Source organism: Barbus barbus (genome assembly GCF_936440315.1).
Source record: "Barbus barbus genome assembly, chromosome: 19".
Taxonomy (NCBI): domain Eukaryota; kingdom Metazoa; phylum Chordata; class Actinopteri; order Cypriniformes; family Cyprinidae; genus Barbus; species Barbus barbus.
Genome location: NC_136747.1, coordinates 30,351,280 through 30,378,353, shown reverse-complemented (window position 1 = coordinate 30,378,353; position 27,074 = coordinate 30,351,280). Strand labels below are relative to the sequence as shown.

The 27,074-nt window shown below is 38.2% G+C and overlaps 3 protein-coding genes across 3 annotated transcripts in view; 2 read left to right on the top strand and 1 right to left on the bottom strand.

Moving 5' to 3' along the window:
* Window positions 1–74: 74 nt before the first annotated feature.
* On the top strand, window positions 75–11,409 carry LOC306885393 (vacuolar protein sorting-associated protein 72 homolog). Its single transcript, XM_079441863.1, has 6 exons — window positions 75–424; window positions 1,383–1,535; window positions 3,616–3,727; window positions 5,160–5,339; window positions 7,967–8,111; window positions 10,713–11,409. Exons 1-6 carry the CDS (start codon window positions 308–310, stop codon window positions 11,113–11,115), a joined length of 1,110 nt encoding a protein of 369 aa, XP_079297989.1. The 5' UTR covers window positions 75–307; the 3' UTR covers window positions 11,116–11,409.
* A 1,214-nt stretch (window positions 11,410–12,623) lies between these two features.
* Window positions 12,624–15,499, bottom strand: LOC306885035 (tumor necrosis factor, alpha-induced protein 8-like protein 2 A). The gene is made up of 2 exons (XM_079441348.1): window positions 15,034–15,499; window positions 12,624–13,459 (listed from the first exon to the last, which is right to left on the bottom strand). The coding sequence occupies exons 1-2, from the start codon at window positions 15,349–15,351 to the stop codon at window positions 13,217–13,219; spliced, it is 561 nt and encodes a 186-aa protein (XP_079297474.1). The 5' UTR covers window positions 15,352–15,499; the 3' UTR covers window positions 12,624–13,216.
* A 6,885-nt stretch (window positions 15,500–22,384) lies between these two features.
* The window catches only part of LOC306884959 (semaphorin-6D-like), a 28,077-nt gene continuing 23,387 nt past the window's right edge, over window positions 22,385–27,074 (top strand). The window contains exon 1 of the mRNA XM_079441231.1: window positions 22,385–22,492. Within this exon, the coding sequence (XP_079297357.1) occupies window positions 22,472–22,492 (21 nt within the window). The 5' untranslated portion in view covers window positions 22,385–22,471. The remainder of the gene's footprint in view (window positions 22,493–27,074) is intronic.

Below are 27,074 nucleotides of genomic sequence, written 5' to 3'. Positions count from 1 at the left end.
GAATTACATTAAAGTTTTCATCGCGTGCGTCCTCCGGTCCAGCGCGCGTCACTGTTGAGCCGCGGGTGCTCGTGAACACCGGAAGTGACGTTTCTCCGCGAGCGTTGTGTTGTGGTGATCAGTGTTTCTGTTTCAACATTTTAATTTCTGAACATGATTTCTTTGATGATTTGATATTATTTCTCTGAATGTAAAGCGCCATAGTGCGCACAGTTACCCCCGAGACTTCCCTCATCAGCTGCGAGAGCTCGAATAGAGTGCTATTATAGAGTTAAGCTCAGAGTTAAGCTCGGTTATTAGTGTCGAAATGAGTTTAGCGAGCAGCAGAGATCAGCGCAGCACCGCGGGGAACCGCATGTCCAAACTACTGGACGCTGAAGAAGAAGATGACTTTTACAAGACCACCTATGGAGGATTCAATGATGTGAGGATTATATATATATATATATATATATATATATATATATGTATATATATATATATATATATATATGTATATATATATATATATATGTATATATATATATATATGTGTGTGTGTGTGTGTGTGTATATATATATATATATATATATATATGTGTGTGTGTGTGTGTGTGTGTGTGTGTGTGTGTGTGTGTGTGTGTGTGTGTGTGTGTATATATATATATATATATATATATATATATATATATATATATATATATATATATGTGTGTGTGTGTGTGTGTGTGTGTGTGATATATGATCCACACTCTCCTCTATGTGCACTAGACACTTACACACACTGCTGCGTGTACACAATCCCACAAAAGACTCAGCAATATATGTATGTTTACATGCTCATGCACTACAAATCATCCTGCACTGTTCCCCAACCAGCTGCTGACTCAATACGTTTCTCTCTGCACATGTACAGTATTTGTGAAGCATTCGTATAGTTTGTATTTTTGATCCTTTATTCTTTTAGTTTGTATAGGGTAAATACTTATATATAGTATACTTATAGTTAAATCTGTCAGTAGGTTAGTTGTATAGGTTTATAGTGTTTTTTACTTCATTGTTGTATGTCTGTATTTATGTAGCACCGTCGTCCTGCGAGGCACGACATTTCGTTCCACTGTATGTCCCCACATGTAGCGGAATGACAATAAAGCTCAACTTGAACTTGAACTTTATTATATATATATATATATATAATTAATGTGTTTATATATATAATTTCATTAAATAAGGTAAATATTTATTTTAATATTAATAAATAAAAAAATGTATAAACATACAGGAATATATTCATTTATATATGAAGTGCATGTATAATTTTTTATGTGTAGTGTGTGTGTGTAGTCAATATAAAAACACAATAACATATTGCATTCCGTGTGTGTGTGTGTGTGAGCGAGCAGGAGTCAGGTGATGACGAGTACAGAGGCGATCACTCAGACACTGAAGATGAGGTGGACAGTGATTTTGACATCGATGAAGGAGACGAGCCCAACAGCGATCAGGAGGACGATGCTCCACGCAGAAAGAGCCGCGTCGTCACTAAAGCTTACAAGGTCAGACAACTCACTCACTCACTCACTCACTCTCACACACACACTCACGCTCACTCATTCACTCATTCTCACATACACACTCACTCACTCACTCTCACACACTCACTCACTCACTCTCTCACTCACTCACACACACACACTCACTCACTCACTCTCACACACTCACTCACTCACTCTCTCACACACACTTACTCACTCACTCACTCTCTCACACACACTCACTCACTCTCACACACTCACTCACTCTCTCACACACACTTACTCACTCACTCACTCTCTCACACACACTCACTCACTCTCTCACACACACTCACTCACTCTCACACACTCACTCACTCACTCTCACACACTCACGCTCACTCATTCACTCACTCTCACACACACACACACACACTCACGCTCACTTATTCATTCACTCTTTCACACACACGCTCACTCATTCTCTCACTCACTCACTCACACACACTCACTCATTCTCTCACTCACTCACTCACTCTCACACACACTCACGCTCACTCATTCACTCACTCTCACTCACTCACTCACTCTCACGCTCACTCATTCACTCACTCTCACACACACTCACTCTCACACACACTCACACTCACTCTCTCACGCTCACACACACACACACTCACGCTCACACACACACTCGCGCTCACTCATTCGCTCACTCACTCTCACACACACTCACTCTCACACACACACTCACTCACTCTCACACACACTCACGCTCACTCACTCACTCTCACACACACTCACTCTCACTCACTCTCACTCACTCACTCACTCTAACACACTCACTCACTCTCACACACGCTCACACTCACTCACGCTCACACACACTCACGCTCACTCTCACTCACTCACGCTCACTCACTCTCACTCACTCACTCTCACACACACTCACTCACTCACTCACTCTCACACACACTCACGCTCACTCACTCACTCTCACTCACTCACGCTCACACACACTCACGTTCACTCACTCATACGCTCACTCACTCATTCACTCACTCCCACTCACTCACTCACTCTCACACACGCTCTCTCTTTCACACACTCACTTACTCTCACACTCACTCACTCTCACACACGCTCACGCTCACACACACTCACGCTCACTCACTCACTCTCACACACACTCACTCTCACTCACTCTCACTCACTCACTCACTCACTCTAACACACTCACTCACTCTCACACACGCTCACACACACTCACGCTCACTCACACTCACTCACTCTCACACACACTCACGCTCACTCACTCTCACTCACTCACTCTCACACACACTCACGCTCACTCACTCTCACTCACTCACTCTCACACACACTCACACTCACTCACTCACTCTCACTCACGCTCACTCACTCACTCTCACTCACTCACGCTCACACACACTCACGCTCACTCACTCATACGCTCACTCACTCATTCACTCACTCCCACTCACTCACTCACTCACTCTCACACACGCTCTCTCTTTCACACACTCACTTACTCTCACACTCACACACACTCACTCACTCTCACACACACTCACGCTCACTCACTCACTCTCTCACTCACGCTCACTCACTCACTCTCACTCACTCACGCTCACACACACTCACGCTCACTCACTCATACGCTCACTCACTCTCACTCACTCACTCTCTCACTCACGCTCACTCACTCACTCTCACTCACTCACGCTCACACACACTCACGCTCACTCACTCATACGCTCACTCACTCATTCACTCACTCCCACTCACTCACTCACTCACTCTCACACACGCTCTCTCTTTCACACACTCACTTACTCTCACACTCACTCACTCTCACACACGCTCACGCTCACACACACTCACGCTCACTCACTCTCACTCACTCACTCTCACACACACACACACGCTCTCACTCACTCACACTCACGCTCACTCACTCACTCACTCACTCTCACACACACACTCACGCTCACTCACTCACTCTCACACACGCTCTCTCTTTCACACACTCACTTACTCTCACACTCACTCACGCACACATCTGCTCCTGTGCGACTAACGTGTGTGTGTGTGTGTGTTCCAGGAGCCGCTGAAGGTCTCGAAGCCCAAAGCGAAACGAGTTTCTGAAGAAATAAAGACTGAACGGCCCAAAGTTGAAAGACGCATTATTCAAGAGCTGCAGGAGTTTGGAGAAAGTGAGGCACATACATGCACTGTAGTTTTATTAATATTTTGATTTAGTTTTTGTTTTTATAGTTTCTGTTTTCATTTTAATTTTAGTTAAAGTTTTAGAAATTGTGTTTTTGACATTTATTAGATTTTTTTTAAATATCTATATAATTTGTATTCATTTTATTTCAGTTTTAGTTATTTTAGTAGATCAAGTTAAAGTAAATGAAAAATGTTGCATTGGCAACTAACTGAAATATATATTTTTATATTTTTTATGTTCAAGTAACGAATGCTTTTTATGGTTTTAGTTCATTTTAATTGATCTACTATTTTATTAGATCAAGTTAAACTTTTTGTATTCTCATTTTCATTACGTTAAACTTGATCTACTAAAATGGCTAAAACAAACAAATTAATTAATAAAAAATAATATTGGTATTTTTAGTCCAATATTTAATGTCATGAGACAAAGGTTATTATCAGGACAAATTTTATAAGATTGACCCAGAAAAACTTGTGCAATTTCTATTAAAAGTACATTTAAAGAATCCTTTATGGAATTTTATGTACAAAAGTTTGTTATATAATTGCTTTATTTAATTTTTGTATTTTGTATTGTGTACAACTGTGTTGTTTTTCTAATGTATATTCTTTGTTTGCCATGAAATAGCCTGTGAAGCTGAATTTATATTAATTTAATTTAAGCTGAATTTAAATAGCCTGTGAAGCTGAATTTGAAAATATCATGGTTTTATAGTTAACTAAAGCAAAAAACTGCTTAATTTTATATAGACACTCAAACCGAGCAAAAATATGAATTTGCTGCAGATGCTGATATTAATATGATGAAATTCTGCTGCTTGTAAATCAATGATATGTTTATAACAGTACAGCAGATACTGAGATAAACTGATCTAAATATCAGCGGTCGCTCTATATCTCCAGTAATATGTCTCAGTAAGATGAGATGTAAATGATCCAAACATATAATGCAATCCAATGCTGATTGAGAGATGAAGAAATAAACGCTCCTCAGAAGATGTGAGATGAAGATCATTCCTCCGCTGAGGAACAGAGAAAGTAAAGCTTCTGGAAACAAACGCTCCTCTAAAGATCCTGATGATCAGATTTGAGACGCACTGATTTATCTAGAAAATGATTGATGGAGAATCAAGTAAAACTGAGCTGCTTCAGTCCAGTAAGAGTTCATCTGGAGATATGACTGCAGTTATTCTGACCTTTACTTGATCAAAATCAGTCAAGATTTGACACGAAAAGCAGCAGCTGAAGCTGGACACCTGTACAATTACACTAAAAGAGCTTTTACTGGAGAAAACACTCTAAACTATCAATCAGACAACAGAAGACAATGAGTGCGAAACAGCAAAGTTTTGATCTTGTCGAGGTGTTTTGCGTATTAAAGCAGCTTGATAAGGTAGTGTTTGTGTGTTTCAGTGCGTAAGTCGGTGCGCAAGTCGACGAGCGAGCACACACGGCAGACGAATGAGCGTCTGCAGGAGCGTCAGCTGGAGGCACCGCGCAAGAGGAGAGGAGCTCTGAGCGAACGAGTGCTGACACAAGACGAGCTGCTCGCCGAGGCCAAACTCACCGCCGAGATCAACCTCAGATCACTGGGTAACACTCACACACACAGCACTCACAGCATTACACCACTGCCATGATTTAAAAAAATAAGTCATTGCATTTTAAAGTGCTCCTATTATGGGTAATGAAAGGTTCATATTTTCCCCAACAACAGGTTAACATGCATGCAAGGATAAAAAACACTTTCATTGTCTTATAATATGCATTTATTTTTACCTCATTTGCTCAACGACTCCCAAACGATTCGTTTAACGATTCATTTTTCCAAACCCCTCCTTTGCGTGACGTTAATCTGCGCTGATTGGTCGATTTAATTTAAAGCAGAGTTTGTGAGCTTTTAACGCTCCAAAAGCGGCACCTAGTGGCAAAGAATGAATTTGCATTTTCATTCAGACCAACGTGAAAAGACCAACAAGTGGGCGGGTAATATGCTAATGTTTGATGAAGACGTCAACATGAAACGGCTTGGGATTCGTTTTTAAAAACAACTCGTTTCAATGATTCAAAGTCGACTCTTTCTTTTGAGAGATAATAACTTTATACATGGTGCACTTTCAGATTTAAAACTTTGCAGGATTTTTTAATTCACTTAGAGCTGTGTTACTCACTGCATGAAAGATCATCTTCAAAAATCCATAATAGGGGCATTTTAATATTTTTTTTAGCCTATCCAGTTGAAGCCACTGGATGCGGCGCTGCTATGTTGTTCAGTCAAAATATTGTGGAAAAAGAGAAAATCAATGCGGAGAAGATGTTGTTTACGTCAAAACTGAAACCAAGCCGTTCAAACAGAACGCATATTTATCGCATTTTCGAAAGCCCTGTCAGATTAATGCAAGTTCACCTTTTAAAAAAATATGTCTCCAGAATTTATGGCAGTTTTTTCCCCATCGCACTGCATCTCATGTTTTTAAATGAAAATGAATGTACTCTTTGTGATTGGTTTTATAAACATTATTTTAAACACTTTTTTCGAAGATAGTCTTGTTATTTTATTGCTTTGAAGAAACGTGCATTAGTAATATTTTTGCTCGATGCGCCCTCTTGTGGCCTCAGGAGAAAAGCCAAAAGCTTTTTTTACCCCCTAACTGAAATTATGCCTTTTAAATTCGAATACAATTTTAATATTGATAATATTTAAGTGCAAAATTAGAATTTAGTTTTTCAGCCATTTTGACAGCCCTAAAACTCTCTGAGATTAAAAATCTCTTTTACAGGAGTGTCCTGGCCAATATGGGCAGCGATACAATTAGTTTCCTCACAATATTTACAAAAAAACAAACTAAGAACACTTAAAACAATTACACATCGCGTCATCTTCCATTTGCCAAATAACTGATTTAAAATTATCCAAAGACAACAAATTTTGTAATTTCAGTTTTGATTGAAGAAGATTCCAATCAGACGGAGCGGCATACATAAAAGCCTTCTTACCCAATTCAGTTCGAACAAAAAGAACAGAGAGAGTATAACAAGGAAATATAACAAGGACAACAGAGATATGTATGCAACATCCCCAAAATTGCTTTATAAAATTAAATACCAGTCTGTTTTTCTTCTAATAGACAAAGAAGGTCAAGCTACTCTGTTGAACTCTGATGAGTTGATGGTTTACAATCTGATATGAATCTTAGAGCCTCATGATAAACTAAAAGAAGATAAAGAAGATATGATGGTGCGAATTGATACACTGTCAACATAATCAAGTACAGATTAAAAAAAGTAGCAGAAACCAATTTCTTTCTTGCATTAAATGAAAGACAAAACTTGTTCCTAAAACAAAACTCAAGCTAAATTTATTTTTTTTTTCAATTCAGTAATATGAGAGCCAAAAGATATCGTCAACAATGATGCCAAGATATTTATACTCTTTTACTAATTCAATCACAGAACCTTGTAAAATTTGAAGAGAAATTAAGAGGGAGCTTGAAAATAACATGTACGTGGTTTTATCAGCATCAAGAACAAGTTTTAAATTGCAAAGCCGTAATTGAATGACAACAAAAGCTGACTGAAGCTTATAGAAGGCTTGCTGTCCAGAAGAAGCACTGCAATACATGACAGAACCATCTGCAGAAAAGTGAAATTTGGCATCCTGAATGCCATAATCAAGACCATTTATATAAATGGTAAATAAAAGGGGCCCTAGCACAGATCCATGGGGAACACCTTTGGTAATCTCCAATGATTCAGATAGTTTACCTTCAGCCTGTACACATTGAGTTCTTCCACTTAAATAATTTTTAAACCAAGGAATAACAAGACTTGATAAACCAACACTCTTCAATCTATGCAACAATATTTCATGATCCACTGTATCAAAAGCCTTTGATAAATCAATAAAAAGGGAAGCACAAAAATCACCATTATAAATCGATCCCACAATATCATTTAAAACTTTCAAAATGTTTTTACAAAAAACTAATTTATTAATAGACAACACTTTGTTTGCATTCAAACAAGTCAGCTGTTCACTAATAAGGCTTTCTAAATTTTTTGATAAAACACAGAGCTTTGAAATTGGTCTGTAATTATCTAATATAGTAGGATCTCACCCCCTTTTAATAAAGCAACTATAAAAGCTGATTTTGAGATTTCTAGAATAACACCAGTATTTAATTATGAGTGTGTTCACATTACTGTGTGTGTGTTTTCAGAAAACTACGAGCGTTTAGAGGCCAATAAGAAGAAGCAGGTTCATAAGAAGAGACGCTTTGAAGGGCCGAGCATTCGCTATCATTCAGTGCTGATGCCGCTGGTCCCAGACGCTCACATGAAGGAGGAGAACGTGGATGTGGAAGGGTACATTTATACCTAATGAACTGTTAATAATAATAATAATAGGTGTGGTTAGATGGAACTGGTTTGTTATGCTAAATTGCTATTACTGTAAAACATTAACTTGTTCCTGGAAAGCTGGATTAATTTTTTTTATTTTAGAATTTAGCTAATAACTAGCTTTTTTTTAATCAATTCACAAACTGTAGTTTGTTAAACTCTGAACTAAGATAGATGGACAGAAACTGAATAGTATATTTGTACTTCAAAAACTTCTAAAATTAAGTACGTTTAAAATAAGTACTGTTAGGTAGTATGTAAAAAATCACTTTTATAAATTTTGACTGTTAAATTGAGCTAGGGACAATTTCTTTTTAATTTTAGTAATTAAAGAGTGAAAATGGTAAATAATAGTGAAATATATATATATATATATATATATATATATATATATATATATATATATATATATATATATTAGTGCTGGGCAAGTTAACGCGTTTTTATCGCGTTAACGCATTAATTAATTAACGCCGACAATTAGTTTATCGCGCGTTAACTTACTGGGTCACAGCTGGGGTGGGATGTTTATCAGTATGCTACTGGCTGCTTGGGATGAGCGTCATCACGCGTCTCAACCAATGAAATCATTTGTTGTGTGCCTAATGGTGCGTTCACACCGGACACGACTTGCGCGAATAAATCGCGCTATTCGCGCGTAGTTGGACGCGTGAACATTTTGGGTTTACTAGCTTCATTCGCGCGTGAAATTCACTGCACAACAGACGCGAAGTCGCATCATGGGCGGGGCTTCTGCCAGGCGCACAGGTATGACTGCCACAGAGAGCATATGTATAGAATTTGGCAAATAAAATCACCTTTATGTGCTATGGAAACACTGGACGTGTGTATTTCAGCCGAGAATGTAGTTGTTTAAAACTCAAATCTGCGGTTTATTTATAAAAACAGCCGCTATTTGAAAATGTGCTTAGCCGATTTCGGAGCCGTGAGCTCCAGGCGATCACCGGACGCTCGTGCTCATGTATGCCGAAGAGAGGAGCATAACCTCGGCTAGTCCTTCTGACATTTGCCGCTGGCTCTGATGTCTCTGTAGTGGATAAACATAAGATGTCCTTTATTGTTGTTTTGATTTCTGCCTCCGCTCTTAATCACGTCACTACTAGAGCAAGCTCCTGATTGGTTGGCGCGGCGCGAAATATCCGCCAAAGTTCAGATTTTTCAACTTGCGTTCCGCGCATCAAACGCTCGAAACGCTCAATTCGCTCCGCGCCATTCGCGCGAATCGCGTCATTCGCGCCGCCTCATTCGCGCGAATCGCACTGCAGGATGTCTAATCACGTCTTTGCATTGACATAACATGTAAATCACTCGCGCTTAACGCTTCATTCGCGTCTGGTGTGAACGCACCATAAGAGAGCTACAGCGCGAAACAGAAAATATCACCGGACCGGACAGAAAAATGGAAAAAGGTACCGAAATCTTAAAGGGACATTTTTATTTTAAACCTCTAACACACGGTGGAATTGATAGAACTAAAGCTATTTGTAACCACTGCAAAGCTGAATTTTCTTATCATCGGAGTACTTCGAGTCTGAAGTATCACTTAAATGCAATGCACACCGTTGATGCCAGCAAATCACCCACCCAAACAAACACTGAAGGAAGGCTTCGGCAGGCTACATTGGATGCAGCATGTGGGAGAACTATAGATTATTTTTTTACAAACTAAAAACTTTGTTTTAATGTTTTATTTATACGTTAATGTTATATTTAATTTGATTACATTAATGTTAAAGTTAAGATTTACAAGAAATGTTAACTGTTAACTTTTAACTGCTGTAAAAAAGCCCTTTATCTGTTTAAAGTTTTGACAAACCAAATGTTATTGCACTTTTGTTCATACAGCAGAAAGAATAAAGTTACACAATACTCTACTTTTGATTTCATTATTGAATTTGGCGCATGCTGCGATTAATCGTGATTAATCGCAGAAGATCATGCGATTAATCGCGATTAAAATATTTAATCGTTGCCCAGCACTAATATATATATATATTAGTATGTGTGTGTATATATGTAAAATACAAAAAGAAAGGAAACAGAAATTCACAATTAGATCAGTAACATGAATTTGTAATATTGAGTAATTTTACTCTAGTAGTCCTACACTACGGTAATAGTGTGATTAAGGTGTGTACATGTCTATACTGTACTTCCATAATACGATTAAATAGGAATACTCCACGTCTTAATTCGATTAGTTTACTTCGAGTTTGCCGGATTAAGGTAATCAAAAATCTCTGTTTGCATGGTAGAGTTTTGTCTTAATCGTGTCAGATTTGGAATTTTGTTGTCAATGTAAACGTACTCAATATTCCGATTTTAACAGGATTAAGACAATACTCTGATTAAGAATCAGACGTGTGCCATTAATAAATCTATGTACTATAACATGTAAAACGGGAACATGAATATTCTAAAAGCAACTCATATAAACACCTTAATCATAATATTGTCTTGTTTAGAATAAGGTAAATAATTAGATTAGTGATGTCCATGTAAACGTAGTCAATGATTATAACAAGGTCTCATCTCCTGTTATAGGCTGGACCAGGACACGCCCCAAGCCACGCCCACTTCCTCATCCTCTGCGCAGGGGGCGGGGTCTCTGTGCTCTCGCACTTACATCACCTTCAGTGACGATGAGGCGTTTAACTCCGCCTTCCCGGCTTCGGCTCGCTCCAGCCCCGCCCAGCCCATTCAGGAGGTGTGTCCCGTTACCCATAAACCCGCGCTGTATCGCGACCCCGTGACGGACATCCCCTACGCTAACGCCCGAGCCTTCCGCATCATCCGCGAGGCTTACCAGAAATACATCACAGCGCACGGTTTTCCCAACGCTTCTGGACACTTCAGTGGAAACAGTGATGTTAGCGATTCGCCGGCAGCAGCCGCAAAGAGCGTGCGACCGAAAGCCATGGTCAAACAGACCGTAATCACCACCTAGACTGCTTTTGAGTGCTTCAATCCACATCACTCAGGTCTGACTGTGTTTGACCACATTTTTGTTGTTGTTGTTGGTAAATTCAGCTGTTGTGATCCAAAACTGTCAGAATGAGCACTTTACAATAAGGTTTCGTTTGTCGTGATTTTTGTATTTTTCTAGGTTTTTCAGTCCAATAAAGAATTCAATAGTGTTTACCTCTTATTTCTGTACTTATCTTGCAAAACAAATGTGTGATCATATTAAACGTGCATATTAATCTGTTGTTTAAAGTCAATATAAAATAAGATCACTTTCTCAATGCATTTTCTTGGTAAAGGAATAGCCAAAAATGAAAATGTGCTGGAATTTCCTCACGCCAGAGATTAGGATGAGTGTGTTTCTTCATCAGGTTTGTAGAAATGTGTCTGCATCAGTGTCTCAGCAATGGAAGTGAATGGGTGCCGTCAGAATGAGAGTCCAAACAGCTGATAAAAACATCACAATAATCCACACCACTCCAGTCCATCAGTTAACATCTGGAGAAGATAAAAACTCAAACAAATCCAGCATTAAGATGTTTTTAACTAAAATATCATAGTCCATAATCCATAATAACTTCCTCCAGTGAAAAAGCGTTCTGGGCTGAATCAGGAGAGAAATCTGCACAGATCAAGCAGCGTTTACAAGACAAAACAGCTCTAAACAAATATGTGGCTGGATTTTGATGTGAGAGACAACCGGAGATGCACTTTTTCACTGGAGGAAGAGTTATTATGGATTATGGACTCCCAATTAATATCTACTCTAATTATATTTTAACACACTCTGTTATCTTAGATAATTTAGAAGTTTCATCTGGTCTTGTTGCGATACATAGTCGAGTATCATCAGCATAACAATGAAAACTAATCCCGTATTTTCTAATAATATTACCAAGAGGCAACATGTATATTGAAAATAGCAGAGGACCTAGGACAGATCCTTGTGGTACTCCATACTTTACTGGTGATAATTGAGTTGACTCCCCATTTAAATGAACAAAGTGGTAGTGATCGGACAGGTAGGATCTAAACCATCCGTTAATAATATCTTAATGCTGGATGTGTTTCAGCTTTTGTGTTCTCCAGATGTTAACTGATGGACTGGAGTGGTGTGGATTATTGTGATGTTTTTATCAGCTGTTTGGACTCTCATTCTGACGGCACCCATTCACTGCAGAGCATCCACTGATGATCAAGTGCAATGCAATGCTACATTTCTCATCTCATATGGCCTGAGGGTGAACACATTTCAGCAAATTTCAGCTTTAAAATATGATCTCAGATCTGCAGTTGAAGTAGAAGTTAAATTACTGAGATGACGTCTGGTGCCAAAAAGATGAGACCAGATCATATAAAAAGATCACAGAGCTGGAGAAAAGTCTTATGTAGAGAATATTTGAAAAACTAAAACTTTAATCCATTCAGATACTCCATTCTGTTTTAATCTCTAATACTGCTGCTTTTGAACAAAACACACCAAAACAGGAAAACAGTAATGAATTATTTTACTGGTGAATACTGTAGAACTGTGCATAAAATCCAGCGTTGCATACGTTCTATTTGGTAATATTCATAGTGAAAATAATGTTAAAAACAAAAACCTAATCATATTAAAATGGATTAATTTTCTTTATGCAAAACATAATTTTCAAGATAGAGATTGTTCACCCAAAAACGATCATTCTGTCATCATATATTTGTTCCAAAACTGTATGACTGTTGAACATTAAATTTATTTTATTGGACCCCATTTACTTTCATGTTTTGAAAAAACAAAATCTATCTGAAACGTTCCCTGTTAGCTGAGAAGTCAGTCATTCGATAACATGAGGGTGAGTAAAAGATGACATAATGCTGATTTTTGGGTGGACTGTCCCTTTAAATCTTTCTTCTGATTTTGAAGCATGAAATATGAGCTGCACGTGTTCTTGACATGTTTAGTGCGAATCGCCCAATCAGACTCGAGGGATGCGTTCAGGAGCGTCTCGCTGCTCCCCTGAGCTCAGCATCTCTGTGAGAACAGGTGCAGAAGCTCTGAAGTCCAGTCTTTGAGTCCAGCTCGTCTCTCTCTCTGTGTGTGTTCAGAGCTTGCCCTCTTCGATCATGCGGTTCAGGCCGGTGCAGATCTTGCTGAGGTTGGGCCACAGTGTGCCCTGAGGGTCGTACAGGTGTGTGAGGAGCTCCGGGTCCGAGTAATGGTTGAACACGTGTCTGATGCGGTCCAGAGATTTGGGCGTCAGCTGCTTCTCCACCAGCTTCAGCAGTAAATCACGACACTCGACCAGCAGCTCCATCATCACGTTCTTATCAAAGGTGAACTCCACCTGACGCACACACACTCATTATTATACATTCACATCCATGCATTTAGCAGTCATTTTAATTCACAGCGACTCGAAAAGGAGGAACACTTTTTTTAAATTTTTTTTACTTTATTTGTCAATTTCTGCACATAGTTCTTTCTATAAATTTCTTGCATAGTTTTAAGACATTTCAAAATAAGAGTCCAAATTTTTAATTCTTCAGAATAGAGCATCAGCAGAAAAACTAAGGAAGCCTAATTGGTAATTAGGTAATTGTGACTTTTTATCTCACAATTCTGACTTTTTTTCTCGCAATTGTGAGAGATAAACTTGCAATTTCAAGAAATAAAGTCAGAATTGTGAGAGTAACCCCTGGTTTCACAGACAAGGTTTATAACTAATCCCAGACTAAAATATAATTCTGAGCTGTTTCAGCTGAAATAAACTTGCACTGACTGATCTTAAAATATATCAGTGCCTTTGTTTTGTCTCGAGATGCAACCCAGTAATGTTTTTTTCTAAGCATGTTTATAAAAATTACTTAAATGTCTTAATTGAACTATGGCCTAATCCTGGTTTAGTCTAAACCCTGTCTGTGAAACCGGCTATAAACTCATAATTCTGACTTTTTTCTTGCAATTGCGAGTTTGTATCTCGCAATTATGAAAAAAATAAATTCTCTGAATTGTGACATATAAAGTCGCAATTGTGAGTTATAACGTCCAGTTCTGAGGAGAAAAAAGACTATATTCTCAGAATTAAGTCTTCAGGAAAAAAAAATCAGAACTGCGAGATACAAACTCGCAATTGCGAGAAAAAAGGTCCAAATTGTGAGATAAAAAATTGCAATTATCTTTATTTATTTTTATTCAGTGGCGGAAATGGGCTTCCATAAAAAAAAAAAAGAGCTTAATATGTAAAAAAAAAAAAAAAGTTCAAGATGAGAGACATGACATGAGACATTTTTCACAGATGCATGCGGTTATTTATTTTGAAATCAACATTTTTACACGTTCTGATGAAAACATGGATGGCGTGTTGCTGTGCGCTTGCGAACTCTTCTGAGTGGTATAGCATGCTAATGTGTTCTGAAAGCTCTTTAGAACAATATTATTGAGTCACTGATTGCTCACATTTTCTGAAAAAAATAAGTTGTTCCTGCCAGAGCTAAAAGTCACTAGCATCTTCTGGTTGGTTGCTATGTGTTCGCTAGGGATAAATAGTTGCAGTGCAGTTGCTAGGGTCTTCTGGGTGGTTGCTAAGGTATCCTAAGAAATAGCTATGCAGTTGCTAGGCTGTTTTAGGTAGTTTCTATGTGATTGCTAGGGTCTTTTGAGAGTTGCTAGGGTGTTATAAGTAGTTGCTAGGGTGCTCTGAGTGGTTGCTATGGTGTTCTGAATAGTCACTATGTGGCCGCTAGATTACTGTTGATGGTTTCTTAGTGCTTTCTTCCTGGCTGATGTGAAATGACACCACAAGCTCTGCAGGATGACGCACATACTGAACTTTAAGACTATCAGCTGTAGTACTGCTGATGATTAATCCTAATACACCGTTAGCATGTAAATACGACTGATGAATGCGAGTGTTTGTACCTCCTGGAAGCTGATGGCCGTCATGGCTCCATGGTGGAGTTTTTTCCTGAAGTCCCGTGCCACACTCAGCTCATCCGCGCTGAACTTGCTGTGTCGGAACAGAACCCCCACCTTCACGGCAATCTTGATCATGTTCTTCACCACCTTCTGGGCCTCATTGCGGTTCCCCGTGTGCTCCTTTGAGACGCGGTACAGCTCGTCCAGAACCTCGCTGCTGTTGTCATCGATGAACATATGAGCCACCGACTTGCTGGCCATGTGACTGAGGATCTTCTTCTGGGCCTTCATGGCCATGTCCTTCGAACTAAACGCCTCCATCCCAATGGCAGCGGAGCACAGACGTGTGTGTTTACCTGCGTCGTGCAGTCGGAGGTGTTTGCGAGGAGTGTGTTGTGTCTTTTTGAGGAAGTGGCGTCTTCCGCTGTGTAACTGCGAGAGGAAACGGTGCGATCGGAGGAGATATGTCACTTCTGCTTTCTGTCTCTCTCACACACTTCAACTTTGAGTTTCAGACTCAAATATCCCTTTCCAGAGATGTTTCATAACATTCAGTGCATTGAAATATTGTGAGAATAAGAACACAAAATGACCTAAAGATATTACGTCTAAACTTCACATCAACCTCAAACATAAAGTGTGAAAAATCAAGAATGAGATTAAATGGAAAGCTTCCAGAGTTTGCAATCGAAAGTCTCATCATTTTCTCTCTAGTATCACATGATCTGATTAGTCTGTATCTCAATCATTCTTCCTGATTCACATTTAACAAACAAATGGAACTGAATTCAGATTGAAATTGTATGGAATGTTATTTGTTCAGTTCAATGAAAGATTGCTAGGGTGTTGTAAGTAGATGCTATGCGGTTGCTGGGGTGTTCGGAGTAGTTGCTTTTACATTTTTAACACAGTCTGTTAGCTTAGTTTAGAAGTTTCATCTGGTCTTGTTGAGATATATAGTTGAGTATCATCAGCATAACAATGAAAACTAATCCCGTATTTTCTAATAATATTACCAAGGGGCAACATGTATATTGAAAATAGCAGAGGACCTAGGACAGATCCTTGTGGTACTCCATACTTTACTGGTGATAATTGAGATGACTCCCCATTTAAATGAACAAAGTGGTAGCGATCGGACAGGTAGGATCTAAACCATATTAAAGCCTTCCCTTGAATACCAGTATAGTTTTGTAATCGATGTATGAGTATGTCATGGTCTATAGTGTCAAACGCAGCACTAAGATCAAGTAATACTAGCAATGAGATGCAGCCTTGGTCTGAAGCAAGAAGCAAGTCATTTGTAATTTTAACAAGTGCAGTTTCTGTACTATGGTGAGGCCTGAAACCTGACTGAAATTCTTCATAGAGATAATTTTTTGCAAGAAGGAGCACAATTGAGTAGACACAACTTTTTCTAAAATTTTAGACATAAACGGAAGATTTGAAATGGGTCTGTAATTTGCCAGTTCATTAGAATCTAGTTGTGGTTTCTTAATAAGAGGCTTAATAACCGCCAGCTTGAATGGTTTTGGGACGTGACCTAAAGATAACGATGAGTTAATAATATTGAGAAGCGGTTCTTCTGCTACAGGTAACAACTCTTTCAGTAGTTTAGTGGGTAAAGGGTCTAATAAACATGTTGTTGGTTTAGATGCACTGATAAGTTTATTTAGCTCTGCAGTTTTTCTTTGGGTGCGATGAATGAAGCTGAAATACTAGACGCAGTAGAATCTACATTTGATATTGTATTTCTGATGTTATCTATTTTATCAGTAAAGCAATTCATAAAGTCATTACTATTAAACTGTGAGGGAATATTTAGATCGGGTGGCGTCTGTTTATTTGTTAATCTAGCCACTGTGCTAAATAAAAACCTTGGATTGTTTAGGTTATTATCTATGAGTTTGTGGATATGCTCTGCCCTGGCAGCTTTTAGAGCCTGTCTATGAATGATGCAATTATATAGCACTTTATTGGGTATAGTTGTACACCCAAAGCGCTTTACAATCATGTGGGGGGGGTCTCTCCTCAACCACCACCAGTGTGCAGCATCCACCTGGATGATGTGACGGCAGCCACAGCACAACGGCACCAGTGCGCTCACCACACACCAGCTACAGGTGGAGAGGAGAGAGAGTCATAGAGCCAATCAAGTGTATAGGGATTATTAGGAGCTCATGATAGACCAGGGCCAGAAGAGGGAATTTGTCCAGGACACCGGGGGTTACACCCCTACTCTTTTACGAGAAGTGCCATGGGATTTTTAATGACCACAGAGAGTCAGGACCTCGGTTTAACGTCTCATCGGAAAGACGGACATATATAGCCTATAGCTGGACATACTGTTTTTCCACGCAATTCTAAAAACTTCCAAGTTAGTTTTTCTCCATTTGTGCTCAAGATTACGTGTTTCTTTCTTGAGAGAATGGGTATAACTGTTGTACCACGGCGCAGTACGTTTTTCTCTAACATTTTTCAATTTGAGGGGGGCAACAGCTTCTAATGTATTAGAGAAGATAGTGCCCATGTTGCTAGTCATTTGGTCTAGTTCATGTGTATTTATGGGTACACAGAGCAGTTGAGCTAAATCAGGCAGGTTATTTGTGAATCTGTCTTTGGTGGCTGGAACAATAGTTCTGCCCGGACGATAACGTGGAGCCATATTATTAATATCAATAATACGCAGCATGCACGATACAAGGAAATGATCAGTAACATCATCACTTTGAGGTACGATATCTATATCGGTAAGATCAAGTCCATGCGATATAATTAAATCTAGCGTATGATTAAAACGATGAGTGGGCCCGGTGACGTTTTGCTTGACTCCAAAAGAGTTTATTAGGTCAGTAAACGCAAGTCCTAACGCATCATTTGTATTATCAACGTGAATGTTAAAATCTCCGACAATTAGCACTTTATCAACATTAACTAGTAGATCTGAGAGGAAATCTGCTAATTCTTTTAGGAAATCTGTATATGGCCCTGGCGGTCTAGTTGCTATGTAGTTGCTATGCGCTGCTGGGGTGTTCTTAATAGTTGCTATGCAGTTGCTGGGGTGTTCTGAAAATGAATCAAAAGTATCATTTACATTTACGTTTATGTTTAGTTATTTAGCAGATGCTTTTATCCTGCAGATATCTTGTATCAGCAGAAAAACAAACACACACACACACACACTCACACACACACACACACACACACACACACACACACACACACACACACATGTTGGTTTTTGTGGTTTATGGGGACTCTCCATAGGCGTAATGGTTTTTATACTGAACAAACTGTGTGTGCTATTGCCCTACACCAACCCTACACCTAAACTTAGCCCTCACAGGAGACTTTGTGCATTTTTAGATTTTCAAAAAAACACCATTTAGTATGTTTTTTAAGCCTTTTGAATTACGGGGACATAGGCAGTGTCCTCATAAACCACCTTCATATTGTAATACCTCTGTCATACCCATGTCATTATACACATTTGTGTCCTCATAAACCACATAAACATGCACACACACACACACACACACACACTCACACACACACCTGCTGAAAAATCCTACCTGTTGCTGAGTGAGTGTGTTTAGCTGTTGTGTGCGAGTTTGTCTTAGAGTACGGCTGTCAGTACTTGACACACTGAGTTTACATCCGTTTCCAGAAAGAACTCTCTCACACACACACACACACACACACACAACAAACAGGACGACAGAATCAGTCAATGTATTATTGCCTCATATTGCATCATGCTTCTTGCACTAGTCACCTTTAGTAGTCAGTCTCTTGGTTTCACAAACTGATTCATGCTCACTTTGACTGTTTTTTGTGTTTATAATCTGCTTAACAGGATTGTTTCATTCAGATTGCCTCCAATACAGGAAACAGGAAACAGTATTCAATAATATAATTTGAACTGCAATGATCTGCTGTAAGAGTATATCAGTATGTAAATGTGAATTACATACACTTGTTCTTACACACAACATACGGGCTTCTTCCAGAAACATTAGATAATTTTAATCATTGATGCTTGAAATGTCTCTTATAGGTGTTTATGCAATTTATGTATATATTTAATTATATGTTTAATTACATTTAAATTAACTCTCATTTTATGGTGCTGGGAGGAAGAACACTTCATTTTCCTGAATGCTCTAGTCTAGTTCATGCTGAAATATTTTTCAATTGTAAATGTGCAGTTTCTGTCATGTTAAGTAGTTGCTATATGGTTGCTAAGTATGTGAAAATATGTGGAAAATATACTAGCAATATCTGAATGAAATTACCCGTTTAATATTGTTCTGTTGTGTGGCTGTGTTGACTTTTTTGGAATTGCAAGTCAGTGATTTTTCTTCCTGTTAGTTCAACTTCCTGTGTGTTGTGCCGATTCATATTCATACCATTCAATATATTCATGAACTGAAATGTTGTTTATTTTGTATTGTCCTGCTGAATTTATTGTTGTAAACGGTGTTTCTGCATATTGCACCAGCAACATTACAACCTTTAGTGTTTCTCTGTGCACCATGTGTGAGTGTGAAACAGCAGACTGAGAGAAACACACTGATTATAACACCGTCACCAGCAAGAAGTGCAGGTGTAAAGAACTGTCTGAAGACTTCCTGTCTGACAGAGAAGAGAAGAGATTATTGACTGGATGGATCATCACAGATGTTTCAATACTTACCTGCTATCAAAATGGGAAAACGCCATAATATTCAGTATGTTTTTATATCTGTCACCCAGTGTTGGGGAAAGTTACTTTTTAAAAGTAATGCATTACAATGTTGCATTACTCCATGAAAAGCAACACAATTAGTTACTTTTATTTTAATGGAGTAACACAATATTGTAATGTTACTTTTGCGTTAGTAATTTTAATTTTTTTTGCATGGGCTGAGCTTGCTTATTTGTTTTTAATAACAAAAAACCTAAAGGTTATATTTTTGGCAACTGTAACGGCCCTTTCACGCCAAAAGTGAACTGAATAATCCTCAGGCTGAAGGAAGCGTCTCTGTCTCTTATCTCACGCATAATGTCTCTCAACACAGTGACAGGATAGGCATCAGTCAATAAATTATTTATTTGACAAAGTAACTCTGATATTTTGTTGTAAATTTAAAGTAATGCATTACTTTACTAGTTACTTGAAAAACAAACAGACACAGGAAGTGCTCATAATACCAAGTTTCAGGCATTGTTCAAATAAGTACAAGCTAGAAAGGGAAGGAATAAATAAAGAGAAACCAAAACTGCCATAACCCTCACAGAACGTATAACAGCATATTTAGACTATTATATACTGTCTATATATTGTTTACATTCATGCACTTGGCAGATGCTTTTATCAAAAGCCACTTGCTTTATATTAAGAACATTAGTTTTTGTGGTTTTATGCATTTCCTGGGAATCAAACCCTCAATTTTGGCATTCAGTGCCATCATCCAATGTTTTTTGTCTTTTTTTACCGTTTTATCTTTTTTATTTATTACCTTTCTCTTCGTCTTAAATGATTTAATGTAAAACAATTTGAGCGCTGTGCATAAAATATGCAATGAAATAGTTAATGAAATAGTTAATGAAATAGTTTTGCCTTGGTGTGTGTCCTGTAGAGGGCAACACACACACGTAAATACAAACATGCATGGTCTTCACTGTATATCTACAGAACAGGATACAAGTATTGATACAGAGTTAGGATTTTTTTGTCCGCACAGATCTTTTGCGATAAGAGTGTGTTGTAATACATACTGTACATTTCAAAATTCAAATCTCCTCTCCACAAAAAACATTTGAGACTAAAAAATATATTTTAGGTGATCACAATCTTTACTAGCAGTGTGTTACTGCAGAAAATGGAGGGGAAAACGGTGGTATGTGGAATAAATCTCTAAGGCCTCTGAATCCCCAGAGATGTTTGTGTCTGTGAGTGTTTGGAAATGCCTTCAGAATAAGACATGAAAAGACATGCTCCGTGTGTGTCTTTTTAGGGGCCGAGAGAAATCCGCAGGTCAAAGGTCAGGATGGGACTGAAGCAGGACGTGGGAATGGGGCGACAGGAAGAGGAGGCAGTTCCTCCCAGTGTTGATCTGCCCTGAAAAACAACAGAAATAAAAGAACAGATGGAGGGATGTTGTCTTTACCATCAGAAGAGGATTATTATTATAATGTGACACACTTTAATGCTACTAAGTGTGTTTATAGTGAGCTGAGGCTTGCAAACAGAGTGAACTTTTCCTGATTTTCCACTTCAATGTACTCTGTAAGCTGCTGTGCCATCTGCATGACTGTAAATACAGATCCAGATGTATTAAGCTCTGATTTCTTCCTGCCTTTAACCCTTGTGTGTGTGTTTGATTGTGTGATTATGTTCATCTTTGTAAAGAGGAAGCTTTGCCTTCTGCTGTCACACAGCAGGTCCATCTGCTCTACAGCAAACATCAGAGGTGTGTGTGTCTGTGTGTGTGTGTGTGTGTGTGTGTGTGTCTGTGTGTGTGTGTAAGGAGAACAATGGCTCTGAACATCATTCCAGCATTTAATTTAAATGAATGAATTTATGAAAACAATAGTTCTGAACATAATTTGAGCATTCCATTTAATAAACAAAAAATACATAAATACATTTTGCAAATATATATAATATATATTTCATTATATGAGAACAATGATCCTGAATATCATTTGAGCATTTAATTTTATGAATACAAATAAATAAATACACATTTAATTATATCTAATTCTATTTTAGATATTTAATTATATATTTTCGATTATAGTATGAAATTTCAAACATTTAAAAAATATATATGAGAACAATGGTTCTAAATATTTGAAATAAATCAGTAAATACATTTAAAACATTTTGCAAATACATAAAGTATATTTAATTATGTTATGCGAACAATTGTTCTGAACATGATTTGAGCATTTAATTTTAATTAGATTATAAAATTTCGAACATTTAGCAAATTAATAATGAATAAATAATGAAATGTCAAATATTTTGCAAATACATAAATATGAAATATATTTAATTATGTTATGAGAATGGTTCTGAACATAATTTGAGCATTTAATTTTAATTAGATTATAAAATTTCGAACATAGCAAATGAATACATGTAAAATATATTTATAAATAAATGTATTTATTATTTAAAACACGTGTATTATTTACTTTTAATATTATTAAGAAAAAAAATCACCGGGTAAAGCGGTTCATAGATAAATAACCCGCCACATCTGTTTTGATTGGATGGGCGGAGTAAAGAATCCGCCTTGCTGTCTCTGATTGGCCCGAACGCGCACATGCACTTGCGGGAGGCGTGTCTCTCGTATCTGTTGCTCCGCCCCGTTTCCTCCCGCAGATTATACTGGATCTCTGGCTTCTCTGACGCTCAGATTTGAGGAAAACACAGAAAATATGGAATAAGATGTTTTTTGAAGCAAAACAGGTAAGTTTCTGCGTTGTTGTGTAAGTTTGTGGTGAATCTGTTGGATTTAGTAGTTTTAAACGCGAGCGCAGGATGTTATTAATAAAGTTAAAGTTAAAGTCGTGACGTATTGTCAAGTATGGTGACCCATACTCGAAATTGGTGCTCTGCGTTTAACCCATCCAAGTGCACACACACAGCAGTGAGTAGTGAACAAATCCACACACACACACACACCGTGAACACACACCCGGAGCAGTGGGCAGCCATGCTGCAGCCGGGGAGCAATTGGGGGTTCGGTGCCTTGCTCAAGGGCACCTCAGTCGTGGTATTGAGGGTGGAGAGAGCGCTGGACATTCCCTCCCCCCACCTACAATTCCTGCCGGCCGGGGGCTCGAACTCGCAACCTTTCGATTACTAGTCCGACTCTCTAACCATTAGGCCACGACTTCCCCGCCACAGGAGTAATCGCGCCACAGGAGTTTTAAAAGCTTTTAAACTGCGTCCGTTAAACCGTCAGACGAACAAACTCCTCCGTTTCACAGAAAAACACCGACATTTGACAGAAACGCGACTCGGAGTCGTTTGGAAAGCTGTCCAGATAGTTTCAGGAGGAAACGGTGAAGATGCTGGAGAGTAAATGAGGTAATCCTGTGCTCTCTGAGGGGATTTGGGCTTTAAAGCTCATGTCTGACCAGATGCCCTCAGAAAACTGCCTTTAAATTAGCCAGAGACCGCCAGTCAGGAGAAAACCACTCAAAAGAGTGACTATAGCACATAAACATCACATAACATTATGATTTTTAATATGACAAAACTGGTTTCAGTTCCTCCAGATCAGTTTGGGTTGGACAGGAACTTTTTCTCAATAGAAAGTATATAAAAAGCTATAAAATATACATTCCCACATGAAAAAATACTGTAGTAATTTATAGTAAATACTATAGTGTTTTTGAAACATTCTATTGCAAAGAACTTGAATTAATTTGTTGTGGTAATATAACAATTATAGTAATATAAACAATGACTTTACCCAAAACTGTCTACCCAAACTATATTATACTACAATACACTGCAGTTTACTGTAGTAAAAACTAAAGTATACTGCAGTATTTATTACTACAGTACGCTGCAGCATTCATTAACAAAGTGTTGTCTATAATATATACAGTATAATACACTTTACTATTGTGGTTCAAAGCACTATAAATTGCTATAGTATTTTTTTTCATGTGGGTTTGAAGCTTTAATATAATTGGTCAATTTAAGTCTAAAACCACACATTTATTAGATATTAGTATAAATAACATAATGTACATCTAATCCAAATGTCTTAATCCAAATATGTATTAGTTATTAGTGTAAATTACATTAAATGTACATCTAAATCTTTAATATAAATGGCAAATGTAAGTCTTAAGTTACAAATGTATTAGTTGTTAGTGTGAATTACACAAATAATTTAATACAAATCTCTTGAGCCACGCCTTTAGTTATTATTAGTGTAAATTTAATTTCAGAATTTTGTTAATTATTAGTGCCAATTATATAGGCTAAAATGTACAGCTAAATTTTTAATATTACGAGTAAATCAGTGAGTCAGACATTTATTAGTTTTTAGTGTAAATACACTCCGGAGATTTCACAGTGGGCTCATGGCAAGCATTGTATGATTATTAATAGTATTTTCTCCCTCATATATTGGCCTTTCTCTCTGAAATATGCATCTTCTGCATGTTTGCCCTGCTGTTTTCCTCCTGTTCATCATACGATCCTCTCTCTCTCTCTCTCTCTCTCTCTCTCTCTCTCTCTCTCTCTCTCTCTCTCTCGCTGTCTCTCTCTCTCTCTCTCTCTCTCTCTCTCTCTCTCTCGGCCCACTCTAGCATTCCTGGAACACTTGTAGAGTTTCTGTTGGTTCTCTGATCTCGGCACAGAGCGAGAGAGAGAGACAGAATCGACGGGGTCGGAGAGAAACTCCCCCTGAATTCCACATCATGAATGTCATTTGGGAAATAAGCCGGGGTCCGAGTCATAGTTTATCCCTAACTAACCCTGACCATAACTAACCCTAATGCTGGGGTTAAAGGGAAAGTGTTCCCAGAAAATGACAAATCTGTTGTCATGTACTGTTTTTAACCTTTATGACTTATTTTCTTCTGCTGAAATGCAAAAGATATTTTGAAGAATGTTGGTAATCAAAGAGTTTTGACTTCCATTTTCTATTGTATGAAAAACAACAACTAAAAAAAAAAAAAAAATATATATATATATATATATTGTGGCTGGAATAATAAAATAAAGTGTCCAAAAGGAGTTAAAGTGTCCAAAAATAAACAGGGGGTCTGATGATCTAAAGATGCGTTTTTAAAAGTTGAACTACATTTGACTCAAGCATTGCATTTTTAGAATGCATTATGCATGAGAAACTGCAAAAGATGCAAGCTGTGAGCATCAAACATATCCATCTAGTGCATATTTACATTAAAAAACAGCAAGGTCGAATGCAAAAACACATTCTGTAAAAAAAGATGTTTTTGCATTCAAAAACGCAAGATGAAGGGCAATGGAATGGGAAAAAAAAAGTCCTGAGTTGTTTTTTAAAAAAAATTGATGCACTGCTTAAGTTGTTTTATCATGCATTGCCACGCACAAGACTTTGCAACAGTTGCATGACCCAAGCTCAGCAGTCAAACACATCAATCTAGTGCATGTTTACTAGAAAAAACAATAAGAAAGCTGCGCAGTGGAATGCAAAAACACGTTCGGTGTGAACGGCCCCTTATAGCATGTTTACACAGACCGACAGTTAAAATATAGCGCTGACCGACAGCAAGATCATGTCTGGTGTGAGTGGCCTTAAAACTGTGTTTATAGAGTAGAGTAACGACCACTGGACAATCACTAGATATTTTTGGGTCCGAGTGTGCCAGTGCGAGTTAAAAGAGAAGGAAACAGCAGAGACAGTTCTGGGCTCTGGACAGGAAGCAAGAGGCTGCTTTATGTCAAAGGTGCCGAGTATTTTTACTGAGAGCGTGAGAGCCCTTACAAATACACTTCTTCACTTCTTAAAGGAATATTCCACTCAAAAATTAAAATGAACTGGAAGTGTACAACATCTTCAGGCCATCCAAGATGTAGATGAGTTTGTTTCTTCATCAGATTTGGAGAAATTTAGCATTCCATCACATGAAACCACCTCAAGTCTACTCTGTTCAGTAATTGACTGACTAGGCAGCAGTCCGTTCTCTTGTGTTTTGAGGTGATGGAAACACTACAGACCAGAGAACGGCTCTGACTGAAGTGTTCCTGGAAAATAGCAGGACAGAAGAACATTCCCAAAGTGTGTACTATATCTCAGAGTCCCGTAAAATCTATCATAGCACAGGCGAGAGCATGTGGGTCTGTCTGGATCTGTGTTCTAGCGTTTCTCTAAACACTGTGATAGTGTGTTAAAGTACAACATGACAACAGCCGTTCATCTGTGTGTGTCAGGTGTAGTGGTGTGTCATGCACTGGATTCATACTGTGTGTTTATTATTTGACTTAAATTCAAAGAAATGTCAGAATTATTTCATGAATGGTGGGAACAAAATTGCCCCTCTGATGATTCTCACTTAAATGATTCTAAAACGATAATTACACAGCAGTTTAATGGTGTTTTAGTGTCATTGAGCTTTATTTGACAATAGGCGAGAGTGGACTTATGGTGATGCTTTACAGTCTGTTAAACTAATACAGAAAATGCTGGAGGAATGCTTGCTGTAAATTTCAGGAGCGCTGGGATTTTTGTCTTCCAGCAGGACAATGGTTGATGGAGAGGTTGATGTCCTGGAGCTCTGAGCGGCGTCCAGAGCATCTGTAGAGGATTTCAGAAACGCTCGTTTGTCAAATGTTCTCATCCAACTTGACAGAATTTTGCCAAGAAGAATGGGCAAGAACTTGAGTGTCAAGATGTGCACTGCTGAACCTGAAGAAATCACAGCTGGAGTAATATAAAACACAGAAACAATGTGTAAAAAAGGCACTAAACGCTGGCTCTTTATCTGTTGTTATTGCAATCATGTCTTTTGTAAAAATGTTTTCTTATCTCTGTGTTCATCAGTCCTGCCACTTTGACTTTGTCTTGGTGCTCTTAAATGTGGTATTTTTGGTTGTGACTCTGTTTAGTGACTGGAAAGACATTTCACATTTGAACAGCTATGAATTCTAGTTCTGTGGAGACAGTTTTCATTCAGAAATTGCTAAATTTCACAAAAAAATTAGAAGTGGCAAATAACACACTTGTTTTTAGGGATGCTCCGATCGATCGGCTGGAGATCGGTATCGGCCGATCATCACATTTTATGACTCAATCAGTACTCACACATTTGGCCGATCTCACGAACCGATCGCAATTTGATGACGTCAACGCGTGAGGACCTATATATGCGTGGGATGCTGCAAGTCATCGCCGGTGTGGAAATGCTATGACGTTTCGAGAAACAATGAAAATTCACTATATGTCGTGTATGTTTTGCATGATGATATGATGAATGTGTGGTTCACTTTTAACAGCAGATTCAGCAGATCACTGCACACGTCTGCGAAGTGCAGGCTTTACGGC